Source organism: Tetrao urogallus, assembly GCF_951394365.1.
Source record: "Tetrao urogallus genome assembly, chromosome: 22".
Lineage (NCBI taxonomy): Eukaryota > Metazoa > Chordata > Aves > Galliformes > Phasianidae > Tetrao > Tetrao urogallus.
Window position 1 is genome coordinate 3,058,129 of NC_136835.1, and position 15,121 is coordinate 3,073,249.

Sequence of the window (15,121 nt, forward strand, 5' to 3'; positions counted from 1 at the left end):
TCGCCTTTGTGCAATGCATTTGCAAGTAGGGCATGGATCCAGGGAGATAAGCTGCATATTTTATCGAGTCGTCAGGCCTGATGGTGCCTTGGCTTCTGCACAGACCTATGAAACTCGGGGACAACAAGTGCAAATAGCTTTCCTTTTCCCCCTCCCCTTCTTTTTCTCCACATGTATAATTGTCATCCTGCAAAGCAGGCAAACAAGCGTACAAGAGAACGGGGGAGGTTTCGTTTTTACAGAAAGCAATTACAGACATTAGAAGAGCTGTGGTAATAAAAATAATGTTTAAAATTCAAATCCCTTATCTACATTGCGAGGATATTAACATCGCAAGAAAGTATTTTATCTATTTTTTTTTTCTTTTTTTGCCCCAATCTCATTTGCTTTGCGAGTCAATCTGGAAACATTTGCGCCCTGTCTGGAAGGAGAGCACTGTGTTAAGCTAGGGCTGTGGGAGCAGCAGGCTGCAGCGACGAGCAAAGAATGGTCCAGAGCACAAATTGGATGTGCTTGGGGTGTCTGAGGAGGGTTTGTGTGAAATCCATACAGGGTGAACTGCTGCTCTCCCCAGAGCCCAGTCTTGCAGCACTGTGCCATGTTCCCTGCCCTTCCCTGCGCTCACCTCCTCTGCTTCCCTCTGCAGAAAGCCGACCTGGCGGTGGCGGGGCTGACGATTACCGCGGAGCGGGAGAAGGTGATTGATTTCTCTAAGCCGTTCATGACTTTGGGAATTAGCATTCTCTACCGAGTTCATATGGTAAGAGACTTCTTTTATGACCGTTTATGCGCCTCCATTATTTGCATGCAAACGCTCCTCGTTATAGAAGAAAAGTGAACGGCTCATAAAAATATTTGGTTTTCCTATTTAAGCACAAATGTGCTGGACCTTCATTTCCTTCCTCCTGCCCTGTGTCAGCTCAGTGCATTCAGTTCCCATTGCCCTGCTGGCTCTATCCCTGGGCTCCCAGCTCCCAAGCACTGCAGAAGGCAGGCAATGACATCCCAGTCCCTTCCAGCAGGACGTCCCACTGGTCCCAGTCTGTGGTTGGGAAACGTGCTCTGCACAGTGCTGAATGTGCTGAGAATTACAGTCCTGATTTCCCGTCATCTCAGCAATAACAGCCAAAAGGATAAAACAATTAGAGCTGCCTCTCCCAGCCCCCTCTCTTCACTCGTGATGCTGTTAAAGATGCAGTGTTCAGTACAAATATAAACAAACTTGCGCATACATCTCTCTGCACTGAGTTGCTGCTGCCAAGAACAAACAAGTAATTAAAATCTAGTTAAAATTCCATTTCTTCTGCTACGTGCGGGAATTAGGATTGGTTGTTAGCTGATCAAGAAGGGCCAGACCTTTAGGTAACCATCCCTTCCCAGCCACATCTCTTCGCACCCAGTCGCCCATGTATCCAGAGGTGTTTCTGCTGGTGCCGTGTGGCTGGGATTATAGTTGACTTTCTTGCTTTCTCACGCATCTTTGAATGTTTGGGCATTGATTACCAGCTGTGCTCTGCCCCCAGTCCTTCCCACAGCCCAGCAAGTCCCTGTGAGGCCCCATTCCATGGACAGTGTGAGGCTGCATCACTCGCCTCACGGGACGTGCAGCAGTGTCAGTGCAGGGCTTGCATGTAAGTGCTGCTTAAGTGCAAGGCATGTGCTGCTGCCACAGTGCAAATGTGTCTGACACATCCACTTTGAGTGCAAGTTCTTTAAGGCAGGGACCGTCTGCTCCTCGTAGTGGTACAGGCATGACACTGGAGAGCTGTGTCCCAGCTCGAGCACATCCCAAAGCGTGCAGGGTTCATACTGAGGGTCACAGGAAGCATTTGGCAGCCACCCCCCTGCTGTCAGTCAGAGCTCGGTCTGCAGCAGTGATGAAGGCTGTGGCTGGGACACAGAGGGCCCCATGAGGGCTGCAGAAGGGATGCAATCTCCCAGAGCTGGGAGCTCCCCAGCTTCTCCTGCCAAGCTGGAAGTGGGCAGTGATTAACTCATTAAACTGGTAAATATTGAATTAGCGGGGAAAGGCAAGGTAGCTCACTGCTCTGTCTCTCCATAGAGATGGGGTTTGCAGAGCAGCTGGCGGCAGCCCCCTGCCCTCCTTTCTGCACCCCACCAGCACCCCTGTGATGTCAGAAATTGCAGCTGACGTATGTTCATCACAGCTCAGATCAGACGTAGCCTCATAAATAAGCACAAACACATCCCTTGCTGAGGAGTAGCCTCCATGCCCCAGTCTCCTCCCAGCGTGATGACATTTTATGTGAATTTCCATTTAACTCAGGTTGCAAATGCTTTCTCCCCCTTCTTCCCCTCCCCACCCACCCAACCCAGCCACCACACTGCGTCTCTTATCACACATAACTGAAGATGGCAGCTTTAAATGGGGCTGTCATTTTTCTCAATTTCACTTGTTGTGATATAATCAAGTATGGATTTCTGACGCAGGGACTCTAATAGGCTTTCTGACTTGCAGGCTGTGAGGAGAAAAGGCTTTTTTTGTTTATTACATCCCTGCTGTGGTCCTGCGGAGGGCAGGAGGTAGATGGTAGGTCCTGAGCTGTACCAGGCTAAGGGAAAGGGCTGGAGCAGGTGTCTGGTGCTTTGCACTGCGCAGAGATGCATTGGAAGGCAGGGTTGTTTGTTGCATGCACTTGCTTTTGCTCACACCTGCCTTTCTGAAAGGTACTGAAGGACCAGCTGGCACATGGTCCTTGTTGATGCGCCTTGAAAGTCCTTTGTGTATGAGATGGCATACATTTGGTGAACTGAGTTTAGGACAGGTGTACTGAGCCTTGAAGGGGTTGAGTGCTGCGAAGGTACAAGCTGGGAGGACCAACTGAGCAGCCAGTCCCTGGGTTCTGTAGGCAAGCAGCAAGCTGCAAGGCTCCTGTGGAGCCAGCTGCATGGTCAGGCTCTGCAGTCACCAACATCCACCCTTCCACAAGCCTGCCCTTGCCTGGCTGAGAATGGGGGCTTCCAGGAAGCAAAGAAGCACAGAATGGTTTGGGTTGGAAGAGACCTTGGAGATTAGAGAACCAGAGAATGGCTCAGGTTGGAAGGGATCTTAAAGCTCTTCGAGCTCCAGGAACCGCTGAATGAATCTCTCTTGCCTCGATCTGAGGATATTCAGGAGGCCTTCATCAATTATTGGACACTTTTAACATTTCTATTCCAGGAAAAATAGCTCTTCCAATTAACAAAGCCGTATTGGGACCTGCTAAAAATATCTGACAGACGCCTGATATTGTCAGTCCCATCTTCAAAACAGACAGATAAGAGAGAGTTTGTGCCCTCCGTGGGAACAGAATATCTTTATTCTTATCCTCAACTGTGAATGAAAAGAATATGTAGCAGCAGCCTGAAAATGACTGTAGCTGAAAAGAACCAGAACTACTACTACTGTAAAGTCACGGGAGAGAGTCACTGCCAAGCTGGAAACTTAAAGCTTCCAATGCAATTTCCTTAATGAGCATAATTTATTGACAAACTGCCCTAGAAACACAGAGAAGACACGGTGGCCCTAATTACAGCGAGGAACTTTGCTACAGGAGTATCTCACAAGGGAGGCTCAGCTGAGACATTGCCAGTGCCCAGGAATCCCCCATCAGCTGTGGGATGCGGGGAGGGGTGTGAGCTGCTTGGTTGGGGCTGCTGCTAGGGAAGGGGGGGGGTGGAGGTGGTCACACCTTGCTGTTCCCTTTGATCCGTCTCATTTCTGAGCATGTAAACACTTGTGAAAGAGGGGCAGCTGTACCAGGTTTGCTCTAGATGATAAAAGGAAGCAGGTTTCTGCAGGGCATCCTGGAATGCCGGGTGGTTGCTGAAGAGAAGAGTTTTGGCAATGCCTGCCCTGGGCTTCCAGCTGGCATCCAGGAGTCCAGAATCCTCAAGCTGGGACCAGCAAGGTGCAGACAGGAGCAGCTGGGAGCAGTGAGATGGGTCTCACCTCCCAGCAACAACAAGAATTGCTGCAGTAAAGATGAGCGAGGGGATGACCCAGAATGAGAAAGGACCATAAAGAGAGGCTCTGGAATGAAAGCTAGGAGAGGATCAGATCATTTCTTGGGACGTGACTTTAATTTGACTTGAAAATGGGCTCCGCAAGGTCTGAACCACTGATTGCTCCCTTATCTATTTGTTAAAAGGCTCAGTAAGCCCAAACCACTGAAAATACAGATGTAGATCCCAGCCTCCAAGTCCACCCCCTCCTTAAGGACCCAGGAGGAGATGCTCTCCCAACAATTTGCTGTCGGTTTCTGAGAGTGCAGTCCCAGCTGGTGACTGGAGTTGGGAACATCACAGCACCCGAGGTATTTATATTCAGGAAGGTCTCTGTGTAACAACTGCTGCCTTTTCTAGCAACATCCCAGTTTTTAGAAGAACTAAGGAGACCTTGTGAAATTCAGATTTTGCATAAGAGTAGGAATATTTCAGTAGTAAAACAGTGTTTTTATGGAAACAGAATTTCAAATGCTTCTCTTGGCTCTGGGGAAAGAAGAAAAGGCAAAAAAAACTCAACTCTGTTTCCCAAAGACTTCTGTGAAAACAGAAAATCACTCACTGCCTTGGGATTAAGTGCAGCTCTGAAGCACTCCGGTCTTGGATGGCACTGGGTTTGCTGTGGCAATTGAAGTGAGCTGTTATTTATTACCAGCTGCTATTAGTTTATGTAGTGTCATGAGCAGAGTTAAGGCAGCAGACTAAGAAAAATGAGGGCTCTGTGTATCAGAGACAACCCCAGCAGCAGCCTCTGTGTAAGGGAGCAGCGAGCAGCACGCAGCCCGTTTTGGGACAGCCCTGCTCAGGTGACATAGAGTTTGCTCAGAGATGAACTGGAAGCTGCTTTTCCCCCACTGGGCAGAATGGGAGTTCAGCTTGAGAGAAACGTCTGGAACTTCATCCTTCTCTCATCCCAGTGTTGCCAAACTTGACAAGATTTCGGTGGCGGCGTGTCCTTGTGAGTTGAATGCACTTGAAGAGCTGAGCAGCCCAATTTTTCTAGCAGCGAAGGTGTTACTTCTCAAGGAAAGGTGGCATTGCTGAGGTAGAAGCAGGAAATTCTGACGCATCCCGAAGATAAAAATATCACTTCTCGGAGATAAAAGTAATAATTGTATTGAGTTTTGTAGAAAAGGGATGTCTGAAGGCAGAAGAAAGCGAGCCAGAAATACTGCAAATATGTTGTGGGTTTTTTTTTCTTTCTTGCATTAAAATGTGTTCTCCCCACTTTGCTTCCTGCAGAGGCTCCCACCCACCCATCCTCACACTGGGAGCTCCTTTGTGCCCAGCAATCCTCTGTGGGCGACCAACAGCTCCAACCCTGGGCTCCCCAATCCCAGGTCGGTCCTGCAGCACGGCGCATCCCAGCAAAGTGCTGTGGGTGCTGTCATTTTCCATCTCATTTTCCATTGCTTCACCTGTTTGATGGCCTGGAGGAACAAAGGAGGCTGTGCCAGGGAGAGGAAAGGTCTCAGGAAAGGGTCGCTGCAGGGAGCTGCTGCAGGGCTGGTTCACCTGTGGCACTGCCTCAATGCTTTCTTTCCCTGCAAGCCTTTTGCAAATCCCTGTTTGCTGTGTTTCCCTTCTGCCCCTCCCAGCCATTGTCAGCAGCAAGGCAGGTGCGTCTCTTTGTGTCCTTTTCAGAGGGATTCATTCTGAAAAGCAGGTCAAACTCTCATCTGTTTGCCTTCCAGGGTCGCAAGCCTGGCTACTTCTCCTTCCTGGACCCCTTTTCCCCCGGTGTGTGGCTCTTCATGCTGCTCGCCTACCTGGCCGTCAGCTGCGTCCTCTTCTTGGTGGCTCGGTAACGTGACTGCTGTTGCCTTTCCTTTCCTCGCGGTGCCATCTAGCGTCACGCTCCCAGCCCCGTGGTGAGGGGCTGCACGTGGGGGTGTCCCCCAGGCCACCAGCATGGGGTCCTGCTGTCCCCTGTCAGGTGGGGACAGGGCTTTGCTGGGCTCGCGTTGGAGCTGGATGGCCACGGGCATGGCTGTGAGCAGTGCCAAAAGCGGTTTGGGAAGGGCAGGAGGAGCTCTGAGATGAGGTGCAAATGAGGCTGTTCCCTAGAAGTGCTCGGTCTGCAGCAGAAAAAGCAGAGCACTTGTCTGGGCCGTAAAGGGCAGATGTCAGCACAAACGCATTCAGAAATGTTAATGCAAACTCCAGTACTGGTGTCGGTCCTTTAAAACGCGATGTATTCAGAAAGTGGAAGTTCATGAATATCCTTCAAGAGCTCCCAGCTGATGTGCAGAGCCTCGCCTGACAGCCCTCAGTCGATTCCCTATGACTAATTTAAATCAGCTTTAAAAAATGTCACCAAGCACTTTTCTGCAGCACGTCTCCCATTGAGGCCCGGGGGTTGCGCTCCAGGGCTGCCTCCCCTGACCTCATGGCAAAACGTTGCCGTTTGGTGCCACAGGTGAACCTTTCCACACTCAGCTCAGCTGTGTCCTGGAAATGCATTCCAGAGCTGTGCTCAGGGCTCGGACGCTGCTTCGGGACGTGGCAAATACCCACTCCTCATTACAGAAATGGAACCGTGCTGCCACTTGGTCCCTTAGCATGGCTGAAGTTGTCACGCTGACAGGGCTTTAATGCTTCCTTTGAATCCCATTGCAGCCTCACATGCATAGTCCTGAAGAAAACACTGAATAATGGAGCAGGGCACTCTCTGCAGGCTGAGATGCGGTGCCCCTCCAACCCCTCTCTGCATGTTTTAAACATTGTCCTCCTAAGTCGTGTGCCTCTAGATGAGGTGAGATGCAGAAATGAAAGCCTCATTTTGGTGAAACGCCGCAATAGATCCCTGCAGCTGCATTTGCAGGAGCCCCAAAATAACCCTCCCGAGCACCAGCTTTGTTAACCATTAGCAATGTAATGAATGGCAGCGTAGGATTTAGAAGACTTTCTTAGCAACCGGGGAACTGAAGAGCGAGAACAGCCCAAAAAGAGAGCCAGGCTGCCATCACTTCAGTGACACGCTGTTGTTTATTTGCAATTACCACCCCTGTCCCATCTCTGCGAGCTCTGAAAGCATGAGGTTGTTTTGAAACAAAGAGCACATGGCCTCATACTAAACCCGTGCTTAGATCTTGCTGGGGCCACCAGACCTTGGAGCAGCCAATTGCAACCATTCTTCCTCGATGATGTCGTGCAGTCAGGTCTTAACGTGTTCCACTTTGGAACTTGCTATGGATGCTCATTATCTGGCAGGGATCCCAGCAGGAGATGTTTGATTTCAATTTCGCATCAAGACCATGAGCTTCTGGAATTATTGTCATTGTCTGTGATGCAAATTGGCACACAGGACTCCAGCCTCCCTCCAGCCCATGCCCTTCAGCAGAGCCTCCCAAAACTTCTGCACATTTTACAGCAAAGCCTCTGGCACCTGAATCTCAGAGTGAGCATTTCGCACAGCTCTGTGCCCTGAGCAATAACTGACAGCTGTTTCCTCCTCAGAAAAAACCGCCTCCGGGAGAGTTAGGGCTTTTCAGCTTTTCTTTTCCTGCTATGTTTCTCCTAAGTGCCCCATTTCCCAGCAAATCACCTCTGTTCCCTTCTCCTTGTCATTGCAGCTTGACACCCTATGAGTGGTACAGCCCCCACCCCTGCTCACAAGGCAGGTGCAACCTTCTCATCAACCAGTACTCACTGGGCAACAGTCTGTGGTTTCCTGTCGGGGGGTTCATGCAGCAAGGCTCCACCATCGCCCCCCAGGCGCTCTCCACGCGCTGCGTCAGTGGAGTCTGGTAAGGTCAGCCTTCCTTTAAAGGAGGGCTTCTCTTGCAGGGTGGGGATGGGGATCAGCCCGTGGGCAAATCTCAGCTTACCGCCTTTGCTTTCCCTTCCCTTAGGTGGGCTTTCACCTTGATCATCATCTCCTCCTACACGGCCAACCTGGCTGCCTTCCTCACGGTGCAGCGCATGGACGTCCCCATTGAGTCCGTGGATGACCTGGCAGACCAGACCACCATTGAGTATGGCACCATTCACGGCGGCTCCAGCATGACTTTCTTCCAAGTAAACCCCGTTCTTTTGCTAGCTAGGGTGGGGGTTGCACCCTTGAATCAGATTTGGATGTTGCTCAGCCTGCCGTGCCTCTCACTGGTGTGTTGCATCCCACTTTTTGGCACAGAGAGGATGTTTGGGGGGGGCTCTGGCTGCTCGGTAGCAGCACTGGGCCAGTTCTACTGGGGACATTGAGGGGCTGAGTGGTGGAGGGATCCTTCCAGCTCAGTCTCAGAAAGTAACTCAACATTGGGAGTTCCCTACCAGGTCGGCAGGAAAGTGGTGCAGATCCACACGTCACAGCGATGGCACAATGTTGTCTTCAGCAGCTGAACATTTGCAGTCAGATTTCTGTGGGTCCCTGTGCATGGTCAGCATGGTCTTAGGTTCTCCATGAGTGTCACTTGGGTTGGGTAAGCAAAGAAGCATTTGCAGTCCCTTAGTGGGATGCCTTATGTAAATGTGCTGGTGCAAACCAGAGTCTATATGGGGTCAGTGACTCTGAAATCGTACGAGTCAAGTGTGTGCCAATGTAGTACTGGTTAGCTCAATTTCCTTTCTGTCTTCCCTGCTGTATTCAAAAAGGAAACAAATGAGTGAATCCTTTTTTGCAGTGCTCTGAATGCACACAGAACTGCTTGAGGATTATTTGTTTATTGAATGTTGAAATACCAAGAGGGCAGAAAGCTGTTCTCACTTTTCCTCTGAGTCTGAACTGAACCAGGAAGCCTGAGAAACCTCTCAAGCGAGCCTAAGCTTTTCAGCTCAACTTTCCACCCTTCAGGGGTTTGGCAAAAAAAAAACCACCAACTTCTTTTGAGCAGAACATCACATCTAAAAGCTGAAGAGCCCAAGTGAATAAAGTGGCTGCATGCGAGGCACTCATCCTTTTTCAGGCAGACTTTCAAGGTTAAAATCCTGTCATGGCTCTGCACTGCCTGGTGCCCGTGTCAAAAAAGAAATGAGCACAAGGAATTCTTGTACCATTTGCAATACCTTCTGTCAGGGCGGTGAGTCAGGTGCTGCAGTGGGTTGCACAGACATGGCTGAAGCTGTCCTCACCCCTCGGCTCTTGGCTGCGTGAGACATCCATTGCTGAAGCACCTTGCACTGCAACCTGTCCTGGCAGCAGTTTCCCTGGCTGCTAACACATGGGATTGGTGTGAAAGAGTGCTGTGAATTGTGAGTGAGCTCACCCTGCCCACCTGTGCCTGCACGAGCGACTGCACAGAGGACAGAGCTGGGTGGACAAGGGCAGCAGCAGTGTCCTGAGACCCTCTGTGACAGTGTGCAAGCCACCAAATTAGCTCCTCTCTCCACCAAAGCAAGGCAGGTCCCGACTACAAGCATGTTCTGGAGATTTGGGGCTTGCTGAGGTCTAGTTCACTGCAGCCAGTGAAAAGACTCCAGGTACAAAATCCAGATTGATGGAGCTTTGACTCTGCCCTTGGACCTCAGTGCTCTTCTTGGGTTGGCAGCATCTGACTGTAGTGAACTGTTTGAGCACAAGGGTGTGGGAAGCACAGAGTGGCTTAAACCAAACGGGAGCTATTTCCTCTGATTCTTCTGGGGTGTTTTTGATACACCTTCACAAAAATTAGGTCTTTTTTCTAAAACATTTCTGCGAAGAGATTTGCTGGAGCCTATTGAAATTAGGTATGCATTTCATGCCCAGCCTCGCCAACAAAGTCTCAAATCCACCAAGACATTCAGACCTCTAAATCTCATTGGAATAACTGGAGATTAGGCATCCGAATCCCTTTGTGAATCAGGCACTAACCCTGTTTCGACTCCCCTCCGCACCGCAGCCTTTTCAGGCGGCTCTCAGGAGGGCTGCACGGCACCACAAGCTCCCCTGCCTTACCTGCACCTCTCTCTTGGCAGAACTCCCGCTACCAGACGTACCAGCGGATGTGGAACTACATGTACTCCAAGCAGCCCAGTGTCTTTGTGAAGAGCACGGAGGAAGGGATCGCGCGTGTGCTGAACTCCAATTACGCCTTCCTGCTGGAGTCCACCATGAACGAGTATTATCGTCAGCGCAATTGCAACCTCACGCAGGTCGGGGGCCTTCTGGACACCAAGGGCTACGGGATTGGCATGCCCGTCGGTAGGCAGTGAAGACAAATTCTAGTCCTTCTCAGCTGTCAGCAGAGGACCGGAGCATTTTGAAAGGCTGAGCCGGCTCTAAAGCCGACCTCACGTTTCACGGCTCTGCCTGGGGTCCTTTATTAACCTCGGGAGGAAAATCAAATACACTGCAGTTGCCCACGGTGCACACTCAGAGCCGTATGTGCGAGAGCCAGCTCTGGTCCAGAGCCCCGTGACACGTGATTGTGGCTCCTTCAATTATTCATGTGCAAGATGTTTCAAAATTGCTGCTTGTTTTCTGCATACATGCTCTTTGCTGACGGTTTCCCTTTTGGAACCAGTGTTTTTGAATCGTTTTGTGCTCCTTGTTTCATCTCGGAAGTGCCTTAAAAGTAATGCTGGTGTAATTGCTGTAGCATCTTAACACCCAGTTGTTCTGAAAACTCCAGGACAGAGCCCAACAATTCAGTAACTATCTCACCCAGCAATCAGCTTTCAACAAATGCAGGTTTTTGTCTTTCAAACAGGGGAGCTAACAAGAGAACACCATTTCCCAGGGCAGCAGAGGAAAAGGAGGTAGCAGTTGTTATTCCAGATGACTGACCGATCTCTGGGCCAGTTCCAGGGCTTCAAGCACCCACACTTTGCAATACAAAGTGAAGCCGGATGACGCAGAACCCTCCTGCAGGCAGTCACTGTAGTTTAGCTGACATGAGTAAGCTTGTAAAGTCACAGTAACCCGGTTGTGAGTACAAAAGCTCACTGTCATGACTAAATTTGTTCTGACATTGTCTTGTTAAGCAGCGAAATCGTAGCAGATAAGAGGAGCAGAATGCTGCTTGCTGGGACAATAGTGCAGAGTTACCAGTGGAGCTGTGGGCTTTCCCACGGCCCTTCAGCACCCCTGGGAGCACGGAGCATCCTCTCCCATGCCTTGCTTGTGTGTTGGGTTCTGTGCCATTGCAGTGCACCAGTGTGAAACATGAGTGATAGAGCAAGGCTGATGCTGGAGGCAGATGGACAGGAGAGGGAACTCTGTGGTTCAAGGAGCAGTTTGGTACCGAGCTGCCCGCTCAGCTCCTGCCCATGAAGCTGCAGCTCTCCCTTCTAACTTGTTTCATCTGTGGGTCTTGGTGTGCAAGCAGCAGTGTCTTAGCGCCCACCTCTCGCTGTTGCAGGCTCTGTGTTCCGCGATGAGTTCGACCTGGCCATCCTCCAGCTGCAGGAGAACAACCGGCTGGAAATCCTGAAGCGAAAGTGGTGGGAAGGAGGCAAGTGTCCCAAGGAGGAGGACCACCGGGCCAAAGGTACGCCGTGCCGCTCTGCAGGGAGCCTCCTCTGCAGCCGTGCGAGGACGGAGATCCATCCGCACGTGTGTGTTGCTGGGTGTTCTGCCAAAGAATTACTTTTTCCCCTTCTCCTGACCTGCAGTTCCTTCCCTCACAATTCAAGGAGAGAGCCAACCAGCTCTGCGGCGCCTCATGCTGTGTGTTTTTGCCTGGGGCAAAGATAGCGGGAACAACCAAATGACAAATATTGGAGGCATATGGAGGGTAAATTAGCTTCTAATGAATGTCTGCAGCATTACGTGGGAAAATGGATGGCTAAAGAGATCGGACCAAAATCCCGTGTTCCTTCAAGGGAGATGGATCTCCACCACGGGCCCACTGCTTAGTGCCTCTGAGTGAAAGCACCATGCACACAGCCAAGGGAAGGGACACAAGGACATTATTAGTGCATCTGTAAACTGAGGAGCAAATTCTTTTGGGTAATGCTATGCAAATTGCCATAAAAGCTACCACATTAGGCTGATGTCCCAGAGTGCAGCAGTTGCCAGCTTCCTGCAGTTGCTGTGGTTTTTTGCTTTTGGCAGTCGCCCTTTCCTCAGCAAGCATTTTTGGGGAGGCCAGCAGGTTCCCAGCTGAAGGGAGAGGCTCCTGACCCCTCTGAATGCAGAGACGCAGAGCCGAGCCAGCTGCATGGCTGCTCACTTGTTTCTCTGACATTGCAGCAGTTGTTGGGGTGTGCGTGCAGCTGGATGAGACCCTGCTGGGACTGAGAGAGCCTGGCTGGTGGTCTTAAGGAGGAGCTAAGACATCCTGGCCCAGCCTGAGGCATCCAGCCTCAGCACAAGGCAAGGAGGAGTGAAGTAGTTGCTGAAGAAGACAAGCATGCAAGACGGTGGCTCCTCTTCTGTGGATTTCCTCCAGGCTCCATGCACTCAGAATTCTGGGCTGTGAGGAAGGAGGTGGTGGGTTTGAAAAGATGCTCCTGGACTGGTTCTGCCAATGCCCAGCTTGCTCTGTGACCCCGGATGGGTTGTTGTGGTGCTTTGTGCCCTTCTGTTGTGTTTCACTTTCTCAGCTGGGGAAAAGTGAGAGACTGCAGTCTGCTGGTCGTGATAATGAGAGTGCTGTCACATAGCTAGCGAAGAGTGAGACGGGGATGAGACGATGTTTTGGTGGCTTGTTTGCCTTCTTCATAAAAGCCCAGCTATATCCTAGCTGAGAGAAAGCACAAATGTTTTTGGAGGACTTGAGGCAGTAGAGGGAATAAAATGTGTATACAGAGGAAAGAGATAGCTCCCAGGTGAGCTTGGGCACCTGAGTTGACATCCGGGTGAAACCACGGCAGGGATGATGAGAGCCTGATACTGGCCTGAAATTCAACCAGGAGAGATGCTGCGAGGAGAGGATGGCCTTTATCTTGGGTCTGAGCAGCGATTATGTGATGTGTTCTGCCCTGCTATTGCTGTCTTAGTGGAAACGTCTCCCTGCGAAGGGCTGATTTACGCAGTCACTGGATTGCTCCAGAGGCAGTGCCAAAAGAATGACGGAGAAAGAGGGAGAAATGTGACCTCTTGAGTTTTAGAACAAAACAGGTCAGCGATTTACAAGGATTTTGGTGAGATTTTATGTCTAAGAGCCATGCAGAGATTGTCAATAAATCATTGATTCCTGCACTTTGATTTAATGTTACAGAGGGGAGAGGAAGGTTTTTATAGATGTTCTTGTTGAGTAATGGCCTTGTAGCATCACCTCAGCACTAAGCACTGCATGCTTTTTAGTAATCAGCCCAATCAAGAGCCCTGGCCACTTGAGGCCAAGCCTACGAGAGAAGGAGAGCAGTTCCTTGGGCAGCGAGTGCTGAGAGGTGGGCACTGCTCCTCGACCACCAGAGAGCCCCCAGCCCCATCCCAGGTACCCCTGTGCAACGTGCCCACATGGTCCCCATCACATCCAACTGCACTGGGTTTTGGTTTTGCCTGGATCCTCTCCTCTCACTGCAACACAAGCAGCTGTCATCGTTTTCCAACAGCACTTTGTAGTGCAATCAAAGGAGGTTTTCTCAGTGCCAGCCTCCTTTAAAGCCCTTTCTTGTCTTCCTCATCTCTGCTCCTCTAACAGCGTTGCTCATCCGCAAAGTTCAAAGCAACAAGAGCTGGGTGAATAATTTGCAGGTATTAATGTGCTCGACTGATCTCCCGTTTTTCCCCTGCTCTGTTCTTGGTTTGTCCACAAATTGCTTTGTGCTTCCCTCCAATGCAGTCGCTGTTTATCTGCAAAATCATCGTTTCTGAGAGCGCATCTTCGATCGTGCAGTTATTGCGAGGCATTCGCTCTGCCATCTGAGTCATGCAGCTCACTATTAATAGGACAGTGCTGGCTCTGTGCTTTTGGCTCCTGGCTGGGAGCACGCAGTGCTGAGGAAACAGCAAGGGACTGCATTTTGTTGTGCCTGCCTCCCCGCAGTGTTGTCTCTTCTGCTTTATTTTAGGCCTGGGAATGGAGAACATTGGTGGAATCTTCGTGGTTCTCATCTGTGGCTTAATCGTAGCGATTTTTATGGCCATGCTGGAATTTTTGTGGAGCCTTCGGCACTCCGAGCAGTCAGAGGTAGGACCTGACAATGTCCTGAAGGGTATCTGTGCTTATTGCTGCGTGTGAGGTGCTCAGCTGTGCTCTGCTCAGCCTGAGATGAGTGCTCCAAGTGCCCAGACTTCAAGTGCACAAGAGCTCTGGGTGCACATGGCTGGGCGTGAAGCGCACAGACATCTCAGGTACTCCTGCATCCCACTGCAGTCGAGGCCATAGGGATGCTCTGGGGCTGTTGAAGGGATCAGCTGTGCAGCACAGCATGCAGGTCCCTTTCCTGAAGTGTGGAACATCTGAGGATTTGGGCCTCCAGTAGGTTTGGGTCGCACACTGCTCTGGGAATCCAGAATCCAAAATCAGGAGGGTCTCTGACAAGAGGTGGTGTCTCTTGGGCTGTAACAAGCATTGGGGTCTGAGTGCTGGCATCAAAATCCGGCAGCCAAATCTGAACCTGAGCCCACAGCGCTTTGGCATCGGGATCCAGAGCGGGCGCGAGGCACTGAAGTGAGCAGCATCTCTCGGGTCTGCCTTCCAGGTGTCGGTGTGCCAAGAGATGGTGACAGAGCTGCGCAACATCATCCTCTGCAAGGACAGTTTCCACCCCCGTCGGAGGCGAGGGGGGATGATACGGACTCGCCCCGCTATCCCCGAGGAGCGCCGAGCCCGCAGCACGACCACGCTCAGCAACGGGAAGCTGTGCAGTGGGGGAGAGCCAGACCCCCTGGCACAAAGACTGGCACAAGAAGCTGCCCTGGTCGCCCGAGGCTGCACGCACATCCGTGTCTGCCCTGAGTGCCGCAGGTTCCAGGGGCTCCGGGCACGGCCGGCTCCGGGCTCACCTGCACAGAGCGAGGACAGCTTGGAGTGGGAGAAGACCACCAACAGCAGCGAGCCCGAGTAACGCTGGGGCGGGGGGAGCCGGGGTGGGCCGAGAGGGTCCTGTTCCATTTTACAGAACACGGACTTGTACAATGTCAAACTTGTTTTTAAATTAAAAGCAGTTACCCAGCTTCTCCAGAGCAAGGCAGAGCGCTGTCGGGCCGACGCAGACGCCTGGCCGGAGGGTCGGCTTTGGAGAGGATGCACCGGGAGCGGGGTCCTCAGGTGAGCTGCCCCCATGCAGCTCCGAGGTGGGAAGGAGG

General features: G+C 51.3%; 1 protein-coding gene across 1 annotated transcript in view; it reads left to right on the top strand.

The window, feature by feature from the left end:
- The window catches only part of GRIK4 (glutamate ionotropic receptor kainate type subunit 4), a gene marked incomplete at both ends in the record, with an annotated part of 88,537 nt that extends 73,657 nt beyond the window's left edge, over nucleotides 1–14,880 (top strand). Inside the window, 8 exons of the mRNA XM_079545796.1 lie at nucleotides 647–760; nucleotides 5,700–5,809; nucleotides 7,581–7,754; nucleotides 7,860–8,025; nucleotides 9,898–10,123; nucleotides 11,283–11,411; nucleotides 13,882–14,000; nucleotides 14,515–14,880. Of these exons, the coding sequence (XP_079401922.1) occupies nucleotides 647–760; nucleotides 5,700–5,809; nucleotides 7,581–7,754; nucleotides 7,860–8,025; nucleotides 9,898–10,123; nucleotides 11,283–11,411; nucleotides 13,882–14,000; nucleotides 14,515–14,880 (1,404 nt within the window). The remainder of the gene's footprint in view (nucleotides 1–646; nucleotides 761–5,699; nucleotides 5,810–7,580; nucleotides 7,755–7,859; nucleotides 8,026–9,897; nucleotides 10,124–11,282; nucleotides 11,412–13,881; nucleotides 14,001–14,514) is intronic.
- Between the last annotated feature and the right edge of the window lie 241 nt (nucleotides 14,881–15,121).